The sequence below is a fragment of the Stegostoma tigrinum genome, chromosome 5 (genome assembly GCF_030684315.1).
Source record: "Stegostoma tigrinum isolate sSteTig4 chromosome 5, sSteTig4.hap1, whole genome shotgun sequence".
Taxonomy (NCBI): domain Eukaryota; kingdom Metazoa; phylum Chordata; class Chondrichthyes; order Orectolobiformes; family Stegostomatidae; genus Stegostoma; species Stegostoma tigrinum.
In genome coordinates this window covers 61,651,783-61,672,645 of record NC_081358.1, presented here as the reverse complement: position 1 = coordinate 61,672,645, position 20,863 = coordinate 61,651,783, and the positions used below count along the sequence as shown (strand labels likewise).

General features: G+C 42.7%; 1 protein-coding gene across 7 annotated transcripts in view; it reads right to left on the bottom strand.

Annotated features, from left to right (window-relative positions):
• The window catches only part of rims2a (regulating synaptic membrane exocytosis 2a), a 908,436-nt gene that overhangs the window by 36,304 nt on the left and 851,269 nt on the right, over window positions 1-20,863 (bottom strand). Inside the window, exon 1 of one of the 7 annotated variants that reach the window (XM_048528685.2) lies at window positions 10,136-10,656. The exons of the other annotated variants lie outside the window; for them this stretch is intronic. Within the exon in view, the coding sequence (XP_048384642.1) occupies window positions 10,136-10,274 (139 nt within the window). The 5' untranslated portion in view covers window positions 10,275-10,656. Of the gene's footprint in view, window positions 1-10,135; window positions 10,657-20,863 lie in introns of those variants that run through there. 7 annotated transcript variants of the gene reach the window in all.

Here is a 20,863-nt window from a genome sequence, read left to right as displayed (position 1 = left end):
AAACTCTTCGTCAAGAACACTGACTAATCTGCGCCTCGGATGCTGTCTGACTTGCTGTCCTTTTCCAGCCTCACACCTATAGACTCCAGCTTCCAGCATCTGCAGTCCTTATTGTCTTCAGGCAACTTAACATTGTGGGATTTAGGATCTTGCAGGACAGGGGAGGGTGTAAAAGAGGAGATGGTGTTGCATTATTAATTAAGAAGGCAACTATTACAGAAAGGAGGGACAATATCTTGGGAGGGCCATTAAATGTGGCTCTGAGTAGAGCTTAGGAACGAGGGAACAATCACACTGTTATGAGTATTTTATAGGCCTTCAAACAGCCAGTGAGCAACAGAAGAGCAAATATGTAGTCATTTCACTAAGGCATGTAAAAAAAAGGTAATTATATCATGGATTTCAACTTCACCAACATTAATTAGGATAATGATATTAGCAAGGGTTTAGAGGAGGCAGATTTCTTGAAATGTATTTAGGAGACCTTTTTATGTCCCACCAGGGATAGCTCAGCGTGGACCTAATTCTGGAGAATGAAGCTAGGCAGATGTATGAGATGACAGTGAGGGAGAATTTTAGTGATACTGTTAACACCATATGCTTTAGGTTTGCTATGGAAACGGTGGAAGCACATGGTAACTTTGCAAATTACATCCAAAATTGGCTTAGTGGTAGGAGACTAAGGGTGACGATATAAGGTTGCTTGTGTAACTGAAGGCTGTCCCATGCATTACAAAGGGATCACTGATGGTCCTTATTGTTCATGAAACATATACAAAAATAATATTTTAGTGAGAGTGTGAGGAGAATGATAAGTAAGTTTGTGTATAACACAAAGGTTGGCAAATCAATGGCAGATGGAATTTAATCCTGATAATTGTGAAGTGATGTACTTTAGAAGAAGTACAAAGACAAAAAAAAAACAAACTGGATGGCAGGACACTAGGGAGTTCAGAGGAACAAGGAATGTTGGAGTGTTGTCCACAAATCCCTGGAGGTGACAGATCAGGTTGACAGGGCAGTAAGGAAGGCATATGGGAAACTTGCCTTTGAGTCAAGGCATTGATTACAAGAGCAGGCAAGTTCATATTGGAGCTGAACAGGACTTAAGTTAGGCCACAGCTAGAGTACGATGTGTAGTGTGATCTTTGCACCATAAGAACAATATGATTGTACTTGCAGCAGTGCACAGAAGACTCAACAGGATGTTGCATGGAATGGTGTACTTTAACTAAGAGGCTGGATAAGCTCGGACTGTTTTCTTTGGAGCAGAAATTGCGGGGGGGAGGTCATGATTGAGGTGTAAAAGATTATGAGGACATGGACAGGATGAATAGAAAGTAGCTGTTCGCTTAGTTAAAGAGTCAATAACAAGGGGGCATAATTTTAAGGTGGCATGCAGGAAGTTTAGAGGGGATTTGAGGAAAACTCTTTTCACTTAGAGGGTGGTGGGAGTCTGAAATGTACTATACAGAACAGTAGCTGATGCAGATAACCTCAGAACTTTTAAAAAGTACTTGGATGAACACTTGAAATGTCAAAAGCATTCAAGGCTTTGAGTCAGGTGTTGGAAGGTGAAGATTTGGCTTAGCTTTGGCGGTATAGGCTTCACGGGCCAAAGGGCCTTTACTGTACTGTATGAGTGTGAAAGGGTGCTTGACAGATTGCGTAGAAAATTTACAAGAATTCATTACAGTGGGTGATTTTAACTTTAAGGTCAGGTGAGAGAAGCTGGTGCTGTTGTCCTTGGAACAAAGGGAATTGAGGAGAGATTTTATTGTGGTTTACAAGATTCAGATAACGTAGAGAAGGAAAAACTGGTGCAGTGGATAGGCGAGTGGAAAATTAACAGCTTGGGGGTGGAGAGATTTTGAAGTTGGTGAAGTCAATATTCAGGTCATTGGGTTAGGTGTTATTCCTCCAGTTTATGTTTGGCCTCACTGACAGTGGACACCAAGAATGGACATGTCACCAGGGGAGTTGAAGTGGATGGCAACCAGAAGGTTGGGTTGGTTGGGATGTGCAGATGTTCTGTGAACCGGTACCTGAGTCTGTGTTTGGCCTCCCCCATATAGAGGAGACCGCATCAAGAGCAACGGATATAGTACATGAGGTTAGATGAAGTGCCAGCGAATCCCTGCCGGATTTGGAAGGATCGATTGGAGCCTAGGATGGAGGTGAGAGGGTAAGTGCAGGGGTGGGTGTAACACCTCCAGTGGTTGCAGAGAAAGGTACCCCCAACATCTCATCTTCACCATGGATGTTCAGTCCCTTTACACATATATCCTCCTAAAGGATGGTCTAAACGCCTCCTGCTTCTTCCTCTCCCAAAGGCCCAACGAGTACCCCCTCCACCAACACTCTCCTTCACTTGGCAGAACTAGTCCTCACCCCCAACAATTTTTCCTTTGATTCATCCCACTTCCTACAACCCAAAGGAGTGGCCATGGGCACTGCATGAGCCAAAGCTATGTCGGCCTCTTATTAGGATTCATGGAACAGTCCCTCTTTCGCAACTACACCAGCACTATTCCTCACCTCTTCCTCTTCTGTAGTGGTGATTGTATCAGTGCTGCCTTGTGCTCCCACAAGGAGCTTGAGAGCTTTTCATCAACTTTGCCAATACCTTAAACTGCACCCTCAAATTCATCTGGACTTTTTCTGACACCTCCTTCCCCTTCTTGGACCTCTCCATCTCCTTCCCCGGTAACCGACTCACGATTGACATCCATTTCAAACACACTGACTCCTACAATTAGCTTCAATTTACCTCCTCTCATCCACCCTCCTGCAAAAATGCTATCCCACGCTCACAATTCCTCTGCCTCCACTGCATCTGCTCCCAGGATGAGGTGTTCTACTTTAGGACTTCTCAGATATCTTCCTACTTTAGGGCCTGTAGTTTCTCCTCTTCTGTTATTAAGGATGCCCTCAACCGCATTCCCCACCCCTTTCCCGAACTTCTGCCCTCAAACAATCTCTCCCCAACAACTATAAGGATAGAGTCCCCTTAGTCCTCACATACTATCCCACTAACCTCCAAATACAATGCATCATCCTTCCACATTTCTACCGCCTACAATCAGACCCCACCACCAATAAGATATTTCCCTCCCAACCCCTGTCCGCTTTCCGCAGGGACCATTCACTCTGCAATTCCCTCGTCAGCTCCACAATCCCATCAACCTCTCCACCATAACTGATACCTTTCCTTCCAACCACAGGAGGGGCTACAAATGCCCTTACACCTACCCTCTCACCTCCGTCCAAGGCCCCAAAACAGTCTTTCCAACTCTGGCAGAGATCCACCTGCACTTCACCTAACTTCAAATCACTATATCCGTTGCTCCCAATGTGGTCTCCTCTATATCAGGGAGAACATGATGTGGAGATGCCAGTGTTGGACTGCAGTGGACAAGGTAAAAAAATCAGATGACACCAGATTAGAGTTCAAGAGGTTTATTTGTAGACATAAGCTTTCAGAGTCTTGGTCGTTCTTCATGTGTCAGAGAGAGGTGGCATCAGGCATGGAATTTATAAGCAAAAGATCAAAGGGTCATAGAACTAATGCAAATATGTTCATCATAGGTTCCTTACAGTATGGAAACAGGTCATTTCGCCCATTAAGACCACACTGATCCTCCAAAGAACATTCCGCTCAGACCCACGCCCTATCCCATCCCTGCATGTCCCAGCCTAGACACTGTGGGAAATTTAGCATGGCCAATTCACCTAACCTGCACATCTTTGGACTGTGGGAGTAAATTGGAGCACCTGGAGGAAATTCACGCAGACACAGGGAGAATGTGCAAACTTCACACAGTCGCCCAAGAGTGAAATTGAACCCAAGTCCCTGGCACTGTGAGGCAGCAGCGCTAATCACTGAGCCACTGTGACGCCCTGTGTTGAACCTAAGATAGTTGGTAATCTTTAAACAATTGGTAAGGATTAAACTAAAATTCCAGAATGTCTTTTAAATCACTGCCCTGAGATTACTACAGGTTTCATTAGTTCTTTCAGTACACTAGAGGTGGCATCCCAGATCAGACACTGCATTTTGGTGTGAGGCCTTGTTTAGAATCTGGCTGTGTATCAACTTGGAGTCAGACTGGTTTTATTTCCAAAGTAGGAGTTTATAAAACACCCCATTGACTGCCTACAAATTGTATATGTTTTGAACAAAATAGAATGTATCTGCAATTATAAATCTGTAAATGCAAATTCACCCCATAGATTTACGTGTGTAAGAGTAAGGGAGAGAGAGTATGTGTTTGTGAGAGAGGGAGTATCAGTGTGTGTGTGCACATGAATGTGTGTGAGAGAGAGTTTATATATGAGAGAGAGTCTGTGTGTGCGTGTGCACGCTTGTGTTTGTGTTTATGTGAGAATGAGTGTGTATATGTATGCATGTGAGAGAGTGTATAGTGTGGTGGGGTTACCTGTAGTGTGATATGAGCCCCAGGATTCTGGTTGAGACCTTCCTCATGGGTACCGATCTTGGCTATCAGCCTCTGCTCGGCGACTCAGTGTTGTTGTGTATCCCGCAGTCCACCTTAGAAGATGTTTACTCAAATGTTTTTGACTGCTGAATTATTTCCTCATTGGGAGGAAACATCCCTGCCTGTTGAAACTGAGCAGACACTATGGCAATGGATGAATGGACACCGTATAACAATTATCACACAGAGATAGTAAGAACTGCTGACGCTGGAGTCTGAGATAACACAGCGTGGAGCTGGATGGACACAGCAGGTCAGGAAGCACCAGAGGAGCAGGAAAGCTGACATTTCGGGCCTGGACTTCAGAAATGGGGGAGGGGGAAGGGGGCTCAAATAAATAGAGAGAAGAGGGGTGGGGTTGGGGAAGGTACTTGGGATGGTGATGGGCGAGTGCAGGTAAGCGTGGTGGGGATTGGTCAGTGAGGTGGGAGTAGTGGATAGGCGGGAGAGAAGATGGACAGGTCAAGGAGGCAGCAATGAGAGGGAGGGTTGGTCATGGGAAGTGGCGGGGGGTGGGGAGATTTTGAAGCTAGTAAAGTCCACATTGAGAGGTTATAGGCTCCCAAGGCAGAATATGAGGTGCTACTCCTCCAGTTTCCAGGTAGCATCGTTATGACACTGGAGGAGGCCCAGGATGAACATGTCATCCAGAAAGTGGGAGGGGGAGGTGAAATGGCTCTTGATCAGAAGCTGTTGTCATTTGTCGCAAGCCGAGTGCAGGTGCTCTGCAAAGCGGTCTCCGAGCCTCCACTTGGGCTCACCGATGTACAGGAGGCCACATTGAGAGCAGCGGATGTAATAGACCACATTAGCAGATGTACAGGTGAACGTGTGTCTGATGCGGAAGGTTTTCTTGGGGCCTGGAATGGAGGTGAGGGGGGAGGCATAGAGGCAGGTATAGTACTTCCTGCGGTTGCAGGACAAGATGCCAGGGGCTAGTGGGGAGTGTGGAACAGATGAGGGAGTCATGGAGAGAGCAATCCCTATGGAAAGCAGATATGGGTGAGGAGGGGACTATGTCCTCGGTGTGGGGTCCGATTGCAGGTGGCAGAAGTGGCTGAGAATGATGCATTGAATCCGGAGGTTAGTGGGGTGGTACGTATTCCCTCCCAGTGGGGGGGCCATTTCAGCAGTCAAGGACATTCAGCCTCGGATCTTCGGTTAAGTGTCCTTCAAGGTGGACTTCGGGCTACACAACAATGCAGAGTTGCCGAGCAGAGGCCGATCGTCAAATTTGGCACTCATGAGGATGGCCTCAACTAGGAATCTGGGTTCATGTTGCACTGCAGGTGACCCCCATCATACCCTACACTCTCACACACAGACAGACACACATACTCACACAAACCCACATACACACAATCTCTCAAGCACGCACACACATGCTCTCACTCTCTCTCTCCCACACACACATGCATACAAACACAAACATAAATCTAGGGGTGAATTTGCATTTGCAGATACATTCTATTTTGTTCAAAAAGCACACAATTTGTAGACAATGTGGCATTTTATAAATTCCTACTTTGGAAATAAAACCAGTCTGACTCCATGTTGATACACAGCCAGATTCTAAACAAGGCCTCACACCTAAATGCAGTGTCTGACCTGAGATGTCATCTCTGATACACTGAGGGAACTGATAAAAACTTCAGTAATCTTGGGGCAGTGACTTGAGGGAGATTCTGGAATTTACACTTTAATTCTTACTAACTGATTAAATCTTAGGGCGTGCAACACATTTACATTAATTCTACGACCCTTTGATCTTTTACTTGTATATTCTGTGTATGATGCCACCTCTCTCACTGGCACCTGAAGAAGGAGTGAGACTCCAAAAGCTTATGTCTTCAAATAAACCTCTTGGACTAACCCGGTACCATGTGATTTTTGACCTTGTCAGGGACACCAAATGCAGACTCAGGGACCAGTTCATTTATCACCTGCGCTCTGCACGCATCAACCAACCCAACCTTCACTTTGCCATCCTCTTTAACTCCCCCCTCACTATCCTAGTGACATGTCCATCCTTGGCCTCCTCCATTGTCAGAGTGAGGTCAACCGGAACTGGAGGAACAACACCTGATATTTCGCCTTGGGAGCTTACAGCACAATGTCTTGAATATTAACTTCACCAGCTTCAAAATCTCTCCACCCCCAACCCCATCATCTTCCACTCACCTATCCACTCCACCCTGCCCACTGATGAACCACAATAACCCCCTACCTGCATCCATCTATCTCCATCCTACCCAACACCCACCCCCTCCTTCTGTTTATTCCTGGGCTCCCCTTCTCCCCACCAAGTCCTGATGAAGGGTTTTCACCCTTAATGTTTACTTCCCTGCTCCTCCGATGCTGTCTGACCTGCTGTGCTTTCTCATGCCATGAACGGAGTGGGCTTTGGCTCCCATTTTAAAAATGCCACTTTTAGCTATTTCCACATTGTTATACATGTGCCAGCCATTTTCCACATAATGTGCAACTTGTAGACTTCACACTTGACTATAATATTCTCTGCCAGTGTAATGCACACATGTTATGTTGAGTTATCTCATGTAATTATTTAGATTCCATTGCTCCTCCCTAACCTGGTATAATCTGGAAATTTGGTTCACTTTCCTTAAACTCCTGCTTCTGAATCTTGATGTAATTTAAAAACAGAGACTGTTCCTACAGCCAATAAAACAGTGGTTATACTCACTTGTATATCACCTCTACACCTCTCTCCCAACTTCAAGACTATTACCGTTTGTTTATTATCCTTCACTAATTTTTTATTCAGGTCTTAAATTTACATAGACTCTTTAAAGATGTAAGCTTAAATAATCTTGGAACTTGTCAAATGTCTTTTGCAGGTCTTGGCATGGTAAATCAATAAATATGATATTTAAGATTTGGAAAGTCTTCCAATGGTGAGTGCTCTTTTAAAGCTCAAGACCCAGGCACAGATTTGTGGTTTCTTGTGTGTCAAATTCCTTATGTAAATCTATGAGTTCCAAACACATGGAGTAGAGAGCACTGAAGTTTATAATAAATGGTGTTTAGTATAAATGAAGTTTAGTATAAATGTTACCTCCCTCACTAAGGGATTGAAGAATGGAGAATGGGAAATGTTGATGCTTGAATCAATCTTTGCTGCTTGGATGATCAAATGAGGAAATACAAGAAGAAATGGGGAGAAAAAAAGTTTTAGTCAGGAATATAAGCTGAACTGAAGGCAATGGAAGGTAGTGATAATGATTTAAAATTGACAAAGAAATAGGTCTCAGAAAAATGTGATTTGAAAGATCGAACGGAGATTACTGTAGCTTTTCTTCAATGAATTTGCTGACTTCTGTTGCTGTGGTAACAGCATAGGCTGTTCTATGCTTTTATTTTGCCTTAACCAATCACAGATGAAGTGGCTTTACAGAAATAGCATCAAAAATGAACCTAAGTGTTCTGCTTGGAATAATTATTGGGCTTTAAAAATGATATGAAATGTGAATACTAAAATACTAATGCAATTTTACAACTTCACATGGGAAGCATTGTGATTGTTAAAAATTATAACTATCAAGTTGGGAGGATATTGATAACCAGTAATTAAGCATTAGCAACTAAAGTTGATTTAGCTGCCAGAATGAGGTTAAATGAAAGGAAGCAATTAGTTATTTCAATGAGCAGTATGAAATTAAATTCAAAACTCAAATTTTTTTAAAACAATTTTGGTAAATTTACCAATATTTAAATCTAATAAAAATTGGTATTATTTTACACCTTTCCCATCATTAGGTCTTTGGATTTGCATCTCTTCAAATACACCAGAAGTGTAAAACACTGAATAATCATGGCTTTCAAGAAGAGCAGATTCTCAGACATTAATGCATCCAATAAAGTGAAATTAATACATTTTTGTTCTTGGGTAATTCTGAAATAACTCATTCATGACTTCTGAATAAATGAATGCCATCATTTTGTTCGGCTTCTCACTCCACCATGGGTGGGTTAATACAAAGTCCCCATAATTCCTTTTGCAAGAGACAGGTTTGTTGCTAAGCAGCATGCAACTTCCCACAGAGCCAACAGAGGTGACAGCTTCAATTTTATCAGTCCATGTGCTTTGTAGATGCTCTTAAAGCAAAGCTTTTACCCAACTAAAAGGCAACTAGTGATGCATCATCAATTAACAAAAGCACCAATACAAATATTTAAAGATAAACAAAGAAGCAAGCTTCACTTGAAAACAAGAAATTGTTCCTTAATTGTCGGTTGATCCTGTGAATCATCAGACAATGATTAAGGCTATTCTGCAGATGAAGGTGAAGAAAGACAGTTCATGAGCCTAGTGCGCAGTAACAAATATTGACACTGAGGAAAATGAGGCAAAAATTAAAGATATGGCAAGCAAGACAAATTAAAACAAGATCAAATCCAGCTTCTGTCCCCAACCACGGAGACACGAATGTTATCAACATTAACGATAAATGAATATTGAACATTCAGGGAGAAAGGAGTAACCTTAACTAAGATAAATGAGGAATAGCAACTGAAAAGAGGAATGCTTTGATTTTTTTCAAAGCCGAAATAAATCATGGCTTCTTGCTTATTTTCATTGGGCTAACGATAGATTTAAAAATGAACACATTTTACCACCTTTAGTTCATATAGTCAATGTGTTTTTTAAATCCACCTTTGGTACAAATATTCAAAAAACACATTGAATATCATGTATCTTCCATTTTTGAGAAAGTTTATGATAACTGTTTGTGAAAACAGCAGTTTGAATACAGAAGTAGTTATGAACTACTTGAATTGGCTTGTTCCCCTTACTTCTCTATTGTGACAGTTGATAGTTACAGCATGAATAGCTCAGCAATCTTATGTTCACTCTGATAAATAGAAAAATTATCTCATAGCATCAAAATGCTGACAATATGTTCTTCATTTGTAATTGGCTGGTGCTAAAGTCTTGTAACTTTCGTTATCTACCTTTTTCAGTCAAAAGCCGTCATTACTTTAGAACAAAGACCACATGCAGTCTTTGTGATGGATTTTAATCTTAAAAAATCTAACCTGTAAAACAATTCTTTTGCTTTACTTACACAATTTGTACAATACTTAGCAAGATATATATGAAAAGAAGACTGAAGCCATATGGGAGAGAGAGAATACAAGGGCGAGCATGTATGTGTCTGTGTGCATGAATGTGAGTGAGTGTGAGAGAGAGCAGGAGAGAAAGTGAAATGGGCAGACATAAAGATAAGTACTTTGGTACCCTTTGCTCTGTTCTCCATCATCTTTTCATGGAAATGGAAAAGAATACAGATACTTGTAGCATGTATTTCATGCTGAATTAAAGTTCCTGTGTCATTAACTGTTGTGACCAGCCAGGGTAAAATAGTATAGGACTGTGGGGAGTATGAGCTTAGTGATGAACTCATTGCCTTATTGTGCCTTTGCTTCATTAAAAAAAAGACAATTTCCACAAATAGACAATGGAGTGTCTAAGGAGCTTCAGATTTATTATTAAAATTTGTGATGTCACATTAATATCATCGACAAGATAATGAAGTCATACTTTCACGTTAATTTTGTATGAAGTGCCAATCAACAAGTACAGTGGGCTCAGTTATTTTTGTAAATTTTCTTACCTCCGTCATGTTCATCAAAGGAATTCATACATGGGAAGTATACAGCTAAGGCTTCAAATGATGCAGAGAGGCTCACACGGCTTGGAGACCTCTGCATCCGCAACCCAACATTTCCAGTGTCAGGCCCCTGCTTCACCATCTTGGTCGACCCTCCTTTTGCGCGGTACAGGACACGAGGCGTTTTGGCGGTTATTCAGAATTGTCCCTAGTAAGAAATATTTGGGGATGGCTTCCCTGTGCTCTGGATGGTCAAAGCGACCTCTCCTTGGTTCAACTTTGTGCCATACAAAGCTGAAGTTCAAAATTTAATTGGAAAGATGATTTATCATTGAATCATCTTGGATTTTCCAAAAAGACATTTCTTATCACGTTTGGATAGCTGGAAGTCTGACCTGTATTCACCTGTGACTTGAGCGATGCTAGAAACCAAATACAGCACTATTTCTCCTCAGGCAAGTGAAAAAGCCATGTTGATTCCTCTGCTTGCTCTTCGTCTGGAGCTCTCCGCCTCCTCCACTCTGTTCATTGATTCACAGGAGAGGGCTGAGAAGATACTGACAGGAGCATTGTGGTTGCTGTGTGCACCAATCCAAGTGAGAGAGGAGGAGAATATTTTACCCCCTCCAGTAGAAAAAATGGTTGTATCTTGATTTTGCCTTCAAACATATGACAAGTTCTTAGAATGAACAGTAACTAAAATGCTGGTCTCAAAGCAATTTGTTTTCGCAGTCAGTCAAAACCAACAATCCAATGAAGACAGCCTTTTCTTGCAAAATGATTGACAAAAATAAATCTGCCTCAAGCAAAATTCTAGTGCAGAAAACAGCCTGCTCGAGCTTATCATAATCACATATTCAACTTCCAAAATTTTAATGTAGCAATTACTATTAATTTGTAAAAATCTATGAAATGTATTTATTTTCTGCTCCTTTAGGGGAATTAAATTTCTCTTTGCATACAGTAAAATTTATATGTGTGGGGCTTTTTTTGATATGGTGATGCACTACAGGGAAATATTACTTAAACAGAATATAATCCCTGCAGTGTGAATGATGGCAGAATATGTACACAATACAAGAATGATTCACTATATACAAATAGCTCTGAGCCATTAAACTGATATAAAACATCTATTGATCATAATTCCAGTGTTATGTGATAATGGAAGACAAAAGAAGATAAAAGGAAGCAGGTCTCATTGAACGACCATGGAGTGTTCTGGTGGAAATTATCACAAAATAGCTTTGGCTGAAACTACATTTCAGCTGCATAAGTTGCATCAGGAATTAGGAAGCATTAAATTAAAATAAAAATTGAAGAGTGGGCACTGACCATCATCCATTGGTACACAATATTGACAGCTTCCCCACTGATCAAACAGTGATCCCCTGCTAGGCCAATTTAAGTACACAGTGGCAACTGTCTCAAAGGGTTGTATGATTATGAAACCCTCTGCTTCAGAAGACAGATGAGGTGTCATCAAATATTTTCATAGCAGAGGCAGATTCATTCTTGTCGGGCAAGGGAATAAGGGCTTATTAGAGTAAATGGGAATGTAGAATTTAGAACACAAACAGATCAGCCATGACCTTATTGAATCATGAAGCAGGCTCGAGGGGCAGAATGGCCTATTTCTTATCCTAATTTGTATGATTTTATGTGGTGGTGGAAATTGTGCTTGTGCTGCTTAAGTGTAGAAAATACTGCTCTCTCAAAGCTGCAAGGCTTTTTTTATAAACCTGTACAATTTATTTCATGTGGTTTTCCTCACTCTACAAGAGCAAATCCTTATTCAGGTAGATCCAAATCTGTGAGAACCAAGATTTTCGGAATTCCATGTCAGTGCTCAGAAAACAAATGCATAGAGCATAACTCAAAAGTGGATTTTCACTGGACAACAACAAACAGCATAATCGGAGTCGACTGCTACGGCGAAATGGTTGATCTCTTCAGTTTATATTCTGCGACTATCTCACAGTTCAGCAAGGAGACTCACTGCTCCAGTTATCTTTTTACCTCCCTCGGTCTTGTTAATGCATCAGGCTGCTAACCCAACCCTTAACTGGAGTTCTGAGTTAAAAAGTTCAGGTCATTTAGTAATCAAGTTCAGTACTAGTCTTCCATTGCTAAGCATCTCATTTTGTTTTCAGCTTTGCCTCAACTAGAACCTGCTCAACTCCTTTCTTTCACTCAAGAGCTACAATAACAAATAGGATTTAATGCAGTATTCTAAAGCAACTCACCGAGAAGAAAAGGCAGGAGTGAAACTGAGGACGAACAGATGAGATGTGATCTCACTGAATGGTTCAGCAGACTTGACGGGCTTATTGGCTTATTTCTATTCCTATGACTTATGGTTTTGAATGGTCACTAACTAATACCATTTGAAAGGTTAAGAGAGATGACCCAAAGAGTGGCCTAAAAATCTTACAGAAGCTTTTAAAGGTGAGAAACATGCCAGGGTTAGAGAAGTGAAGGAAGCCAGCCATAGAGGACGTTACTGACGTAAGAAGGGGTGTGGAAAGATATATCCATGAATATTTGGATTTAGAGGATTGTAGAAGGATGTTGAAGGCTGAACTTTCTTACTGCTGTCAGAGCCACATAGTAAACAGGAGAGATTAAAGGGGTAGACAAAGCCCAGAAATATATTTCTCTAGTCAAGTATTTATTTCCACTTACACAGTGCAAAACTCCAACCATACTGTTTACCTGTTTTCCCTTACACACAGTTCTCACTCAATCATCTTTTAAATAGCCTAACAAAATAATTAATATCACTTGTTCCCAAATTGATTTGATCTCAAGCACCCCTGCCAGACCCTAATAGATGGTAATGCAATGGGTGAACTCTTCCAAGTCCCCGAATGACATGGACAATGAGATAACAAGGTGTAGAGCTGGATGAACACAGTGGGCCAAGCAGGGTGCAGGAAAGCTGAAGTTTTTTGGCTTAGACCCTTCTTCAGGCCCCACACACATGAACGAATACCGGTCATGCGTGGCCTGCAGCATCTGCAGTTCCTACCATCTCTGACATGGACGATGCTGAGTCAGTTGAGAAACTATGGCAAGATTCAAAAAATGAAGTTTCTGATACAGAAGAATTGGTTTTCCACCTAAAGTTCTGATGACAAGATGAAATTTCACTAGTGACCCTACTTATATATTTTAACATCTCATCATCACATATTTTTGCCTCCATTACATTTAATTTCTATTCTCCAGGGCAGCGCAGAGAAACGAGATTGTGACCATTTCTGATGTGAAAGTCAGAGTGGGTACCTGCTGGCCCCAGCTCAACACTTGCTCGTCTGGGTCTCAATTTTGACCAGCAGTCCCCTGGATTTCTCTGGATATGTTCCATGAACAGCAACTGCTTGCACCACAGTTCTTCACCTCTATCCACAGGGGTTACTATTAGACATGAACAAGCCTCACCACACCATCATGACACCATAATTCCAAATCACTTGGAATACAGTTCCCTGCTTCAATGCTTCATTACATTTTAACCAGGTTAAATTACACTTTATCAGGTTGCTTTACATAGGGTCAGACACCCATCTCTTATATCTCAGGACCCATAGCTTGTTTTCTTCGCACTCACTCACTTTGCACTAATTAGATACTCATAGCATCTCTGCCTTGCTGTCTTTTTGAGTATTTCTGTCTCATTCAGAACTTAGAGGTTTGCATTGCTTTTTAGTGCAAACATGAAGTCAATCATTTTTGCCAGCAATGATCAGTCAAAGAATCAGCATTGCAAGCGATAAGTCAATTTCAGATCTACAACAATATGCCAGCAGCTAATGCAGCGCAAACACTACATATGTTTAACATGGCCATACCTCAAGGTCTAAGAGAAGTAATCTAAGGGGCAGGGATGGGGGGAATGGGACTGAGGGGGGATGAGATGGGGTTGAGGAGAACTAGTTTCAATAATCCTACCACACTTACAATCTCCTAGTATCTCTCTGTAGCATGGCTTGTACTACATATATCAGTATAAAAGTTCCATGTCAAAGGCTCATGTTCAGGCATTCCGTGGTCCTCCATGTCAGAATATTCCACGTCGCACTGTATCAAAGAATATGCAAAACTGTCATTTCTCTGTATGTAAATACTGAATGCTCACATTACTGAGCATCTATTCTCTTTCTGATATTTCTCATTCATTGAAATTATCACCAATGGTTCCGTCTTTGTTATTGTCACTGTAGCCACACTACAACTGATGTGCAGAGAGAAGTTGGAGGAACAGATGCACTGACAAGTCCTGGACCAGTAAGTACCTCCAGTAGTTGCCAAGCCATCTCCACATGAAAGGATCTCAGCTGAAGGTCCCCTCAGGATTTGGAGGAGATCCAGGAGGCCACAGTCTATTGACCTTGAAGCCATTTCCTTCAGATAAGCGCGGTACGTTATTGCCACTGCAGACTGAGGACGTCCTGACACACCATCACAGAGGTACAGGGTGATATAGGGAGATATGATCTCTTATGGAAGGGAAAACAGGCAGGAAAGTTCAGAGGTTCAGCTTGAAATAATCATTTTGAATGGTGTGACCTAATTCCTGCTCTTTTTTCTTTTAATTTTTATGGTTTACAACATGTTATCCAAATTGCTATTCCAAACATTGTTACTCAACTTCACTTACTGGATCTTGATTGTCACCAATTGCTTAATCAGAATGTCTTCTGAGTGGAGCTTTGACAAAATGAGATAATTTCCATAAAGCTGACCTCCTCTTTGAAGTCACTGAGAAGCAAATCTGATACGACAGTTGGGGCTGATTCTCTCTTGTGTGCTGAAGCAAGATTTCTGTTGCATGTCTGAACATTCTGATCCATAAAGCAAAATGACTGAATATAGTCTTGCATCCTATAAGTTTAAAGTCACCTCTGGCATGATTGAAGGAAATTGATAAGTATCAAACCACTCTGTCTTTATTATGCCCCACTGGTGTGCAGAGCACCTCAACACAATGTCCTCTCATGACCTAGTGGAAATCCTTAAAGGCTGAATAATGAGCATCAGATTTGCCAATCATTGGTATTAGCAATTCATACATTCTCAATTGGTGAAGGGGTTTAGATAATGAAACTGACAATGTATTTGTTAGCATAAACTCACCAGATTTCCCTATTTTAATTCTTAATTTATCTTGCAATTAATAGAGAAATCTCTTCCTCTAGATTCTGCTGCCATACAACAGTAAAAGTATAGGAAGGGCAAAGTTTCCCAGTGGCTTTACTAATGTTGCTTTATTTCTATCACAGGTAGAACAGAGCCAGGGGACTAGCATCTGACACATCCTTGTTAGCGTATGAGCAGCTCTTACTTGTCATTTCCTACAAAATAACACAGCTGAATTTGACACAGCTGCAGCTATGAACTAATTCTCTTTCTCTACATCATGATACACCAACATACAGCGCCACTACACATTCTTTCCTTCATTAAGGAAATAGTTACCATGTTGCTATGTAAGAGATTAAAGGACCAATAAGACGAGACTGTTCAGTCCACTGGCCTCATGGAATCCAATTAGCATTTTCATTCCATTTATGTTAAATCCCCATCAATACACTCTCGTCTGAATCCCATCACTTTATTGATACTGCAAAGGAATAGACACTTAACAGAATACTCAACTGACACTTGGGGCTACATTTACACTATATACTCTGCTTTGATGTAATGCATGTTTTGTGCTGCATAATTGAACTTGCTGAGTTTGCACTGTTTCAGCATTTCATCTTGGGTGAAACAGCACTCAGATAATGACATGTAAAGTGAGTAAAAACAGCTTGCTCACTCAAGCAATTAGACTGGTCAGGAAGGTCTCAGCTGTAAATAAAATTTTGTAACAAAAGAGATAATTGAGAACTGAAACATTGTATGAGGACATCAAAATATACAAAACCAGAAGCATGTGCACTAAAGAGCCAATATAATAGCTTATGCCCATTTTTTCCTTCATTTCCTATCTCTTTATACAATTTATGTTACTGTTTACATGACAAGCAAAAAAAACTGTTCAGAAAAGCCACTAGCACATCGAAATCTTCATTCTTAATGTAGAATCAACTTTCAAAACTTTAGATATTTGATTATTATCATTATTATCAATGATAAACATAGATAACATGGATAAACATAGATAAAAATGATAAACTCATTTTTCAAGTTGAATTCTGATGAGGAACCTCACTTGTATAAAGTAACTCATGCGCTTCCTGCTTACTGCCCACTTCCTGAAGATACATCTCACCACTGGAATTTCACCTCCTACTGCCCTGTGCTATATAAGGAGCTGCCTACTGTAACATTAAGATTCATTGTTGAACTTCAAGTAGAATTATGGTGGTGGAGAGAGAGGGGCGCCAAAGAAGCTCAAGGCCTTTAATACGTTCCAATGTCTCGGAGTCTGCCATACTTCATACAAGGGGTGGATTTTGAGGTAGAAATCAAATGTTAATTTAAAATAATAGTCATAACCTGCTGCAAGCACAGCTTATGGATTTGGATGTTGCAACTGACTCAGTTCCATTGTTGTCTGTAAAACTCCATGATTTTATGTTTATTTGCTTAAATTTTATTTCTTCGCATTGAACAACACTGGTGATATGCAATAGAGATATATTTTGTCTTTAATAGATAAAAGTAAACTGTTTGACGATACAGCTAACTGGTGTAGTGAGCTGAAAATCATGCCATATATTTTTAAAGTTAAAGATTTTTCAAAGTACACAGCACCCAAATTTACCCAACTTCCATAACCAGGTTGATAGCAAACACACATAACAAAGTGTGAAGCTGGATCAACACAGCAGGCCAAGCAGCATCTCAGGAGCACAAAAGCTGATGTTTCGGGCCTAGACCCTTCATCCCTAACCTCTTCTTCCTCTCACCCATTCCTTTCTCCCACCTCAAGCCGCACCTCCATTTCCTACCTACTAACCTCATCCCACCTCCTTGACCTGTCCGTCTTCCCTGGACTGACCTATCCCCTCCCTACCTATACTCTCCTCTCCACCTATCTTCTTTTCTCTCCATCTTCGGTCCGCCTCCCCCTCTCTCCCTATTTATTCCAGAACCCTCTCAAAAATGATACAATGATAGCAAGCACAGATCTGATTTTTGTACTTAACTTTCGGCATGTAACTTTCTCCTAATTAAAACTCTAATCCAGTTATAAACTTTCCCTCTACATACATGTTTCAACCAGATCCTGTGTAAAAGTCAAACCGGGCTGGATGGAGAAGGTGCAGAGTGGATGTTCCCCCTGTTTGGGGAGGTTAGAACTACAGGCTACAATTCATTTAGGCCATTTAGGGCTGAAATAGGATAGGTGTAGTCAGCCTGTGGAATTTGCAATCATATAAGGCTGAATAATTTAAGAAAGAGATTGACACATGTTTAGATATTAAAGGCATTATGGGGAATAGACAGAAAGTGGGAAGATGACGTTGAGATAGAGGATCAGCCATGATCACATTGAATGTTGGTGAAGACTTTAGGAGTTAAATGGCCTACGCCTATCCGAGCTTTGATGTTTCCTTAAGGGCAGACTCTGACAGGAAAACAAAAATCACGGGTGTTATAGGTGAAGAGAAAGATAGAAAAGTTGTAACTATTCAGTGAATTTGTAGAGATGGTTATTATATTGATCAGAATACTGAGATTTAGAAATATGACAATTAGCTTCCATCAATGTGGGACTATGATGGTGCAGGAAATTACACAGCAATGTAAGTAATTTCATTATTCAGCTACATTATAATTTCTAACTTAGATTTCAGTGGATTTCTAAAATGGATGCCAACATTTTTAGAAAGAACCTTGTTAGCCAATTTTCTTTGAGTATCGTGGTCTCTACTTGTGAAAAATGATCTCAGTAAGTATGCTGAATGAGAAAGGAGTGAAGCAAAGATTAAAAAAAAATCAGATGAAATATTGCAATGGCTCAAAATAAGGGAAGGGAGTGATAATTAAATAGGAAGATCAGAAATGGGGAGTGGTTAGCTCAGCTGGCTGGATGGCCAAATTACAATTCAGCGTGATTCTGACAATACAGGTTAATTCTCACACCAAGATAATAAAGTGTGAAGCTGGAATAACACAGCAGGACAAGCACCATCTCAGGAGTACAAAAGCTGACGTTTCGGGCCTAGACCCTTCATCAGAGAGGGGGATGGGGTGAGGGTTCTGGAATAAATAGGGAGAGAGGGGGAGGTGGACCGAAGATGGAGAGGAAAGAAGATAGGTGGAGAGGAGAGTATAGATGGGGAGGTAGGGAGGGGATAGGTCAGTCCAGGGAAGACAGACAGGTCAAGGAGGTGGGATGAGGTTAGTAGGTAGGAGATGGAGGTGCGGCTTGGGGTGGGAGGAAGGGATGGGTGGGAGGAAGAACAGGTTAGGGAGGCAGAGACAGGCTGGACTGGTTTTGGGATGCAGTGGGGGGGAGAGAAAGAGCTGGGCTGGTTTTGGGATGCGGTGGGGGAAGGGGAGATTTTGAAGCTGGTGAAGTCCACATTGATACCATTGGGCTGCAGGATTCCCAAGCGGAATATGAGTTGCTGTTCCTGCAACCTTCGAGGCACCATTGTGGCACTGCAGGAGGCCCATGATGGACATGTCATCTAAAGAATGGGAGAGGGAGTTGAAATGGTTCGCGACTGGGAGATGCAGTTGTTTATTGCGAACTGAGCGGAGGTGTTCTGCAAAGTGGTCCCCAAGCCTCCACTTGGTTTCCCCAATGTAGAGGAAGCCACCCCGGGTACAACGGATACAGTATACCACATTGGCAGATGTGCAGGTGAACCTCTGCTTAATATGCAAAGTCATCTTGGGGCCTGGGATAGGGGTGAGGGAGGAGGTGTGGGGGCAAGTGTAGCACTTCCTGCGGTTGCAGGGGAAGGTGCCGGGTGTGGTGGGCTTGGAGGCCAGTGTGGAGCGAACAAGGGTGTCATGGAGTGGTCTCTCCGGAAAGCAGACAAGGGTGGGGATGAAAAACGTCTTGGGTGGTGGGGTCGGATTGTAGATGGTGGAAGTGTCGGAGGACGATACGTTGTATCCGGAGGTTGGTGGGGTGGTGTGTGTGAATGAGGGGCATCCTCTTTGGGCGGTTGTGGCGGGGGCGGGGTGTGAGGGATGTGTTGCGGGAAATGCGGGAGACGCGGTCAAGGGCGTTCTCGACCACTGTGGGGGAAAAGTTGCGGTCCTTGAAGAACTTGGACATCTGGGATGTGCGGGAGTGGAATGCCTCATCCTGGGAGCAGATGCGGCGGAGGCGGAGGAATCGGGAATAGGAGATGTAATTTTTGCAGAAGGGTGGGTGGGAGGAGGTGTATTCTAGGTAGCTGTGGGAGTCGCTGGGCATGAAATGGACATCAGTTACAAGCTGGTTGCCTGAGATGGAGAATGAAGGGTCCAGGAAGGTGATGGATGTGTTGGAGATGGCCCAGGTGAACTTGAGGTTGGGGTATAAGGTGTTGGTGAAGTGGATGAACTGTTCGTGCTCCTCTGGGGAGCAAGAGGCTGCGCCGATACAGTCATCGATGTAACGGAGGAAGAGGTTGGGTTTGGGGCCTGTGTAGGTGCGGAAGAGGGACTGTTCCATGTAACCTACAAAGAGGCAGGGATAGCTGGGGCCCATGCGGGTGTCCATGGCCACCCCCTTTGTCTGTAGAAAGTGGGAGGATTCGAAAGAGAAGTTGTTGAGGGTGAGGACGAGTTCAGCTAGGCGGATGAGGGTATCGGTGGAGGGGGACTGGTCGGGCCTGCGGGACAGGAAGAAGCGGAGGGCTTTGAGGCCACCTGCATGCGGAATACAGGTGTATAGGGCCTCCTGCAGTGCCACAATGATGCCACCCAAAGGTTGCAGCAACAGCAACTCATATTCCGCTTGGGAACCCTGCAGCCCAACGGTATCAATGTGGACTTCACCAGCTTCAAAATCTCCCCTTCCCCCACCGCATCCCAAAACCAGCCCAGCCAGACTCTGCCTCCCTAACCTGTTCTTCCTCTCACCCATCCCTTCCTCCCACCCCAAGCCGCACCTCCATTTCCTACCTACTAACCTCATCCCACCTCCTTGACCTGTCCATCTTCCCTGGACTGACCTATCCCCTCCCTACCTCCCCACCTATACTCTCCTCTCCACCTATCTTCTTTTCTCTCCATCTTCGGTCCGCCTCCCCCTCTCTCCCTATTTATTCCAGAACCCTCACCTCATCCCCCTCTCTGATGAAGGGTCTAGGCCCGAAACATCAGCTTTTGTGCTCCTGAGATGCTGCTTGGCCTGCTGTGTTCATCCAGTTTCACACTTTATTATCTTGGATTCTCCAGCATCTGCAGTTCCCATTATCTCTAATTCTCACACCAGCTGAGATTACCATGAATGTCTCAACATCAACTGAGGTGTGGTGACCTTTAGGTTAAACTTACCACCAGTTGTCACTCTGCAATGAGAGAGTACATCTGTAGTGACATTTCTGGGGCAGCACGGTGGCTAGGTGGTTAGCACTGTTGCCTCACAGAGCCAGGGACCCAGGTTCAATTCCATCCTCAGGTGACTGTGTGTGTGTGGACTAGATTAGATTCCCTACAGTGTGGAAACAGGCCATTTGGCCCAACAAGTCCACACCGCCCCTCAGAACATCCCACCCAGACCCATCCCCCTATAACCCACACACGCCCGAACACTACGGGCAATTTAGC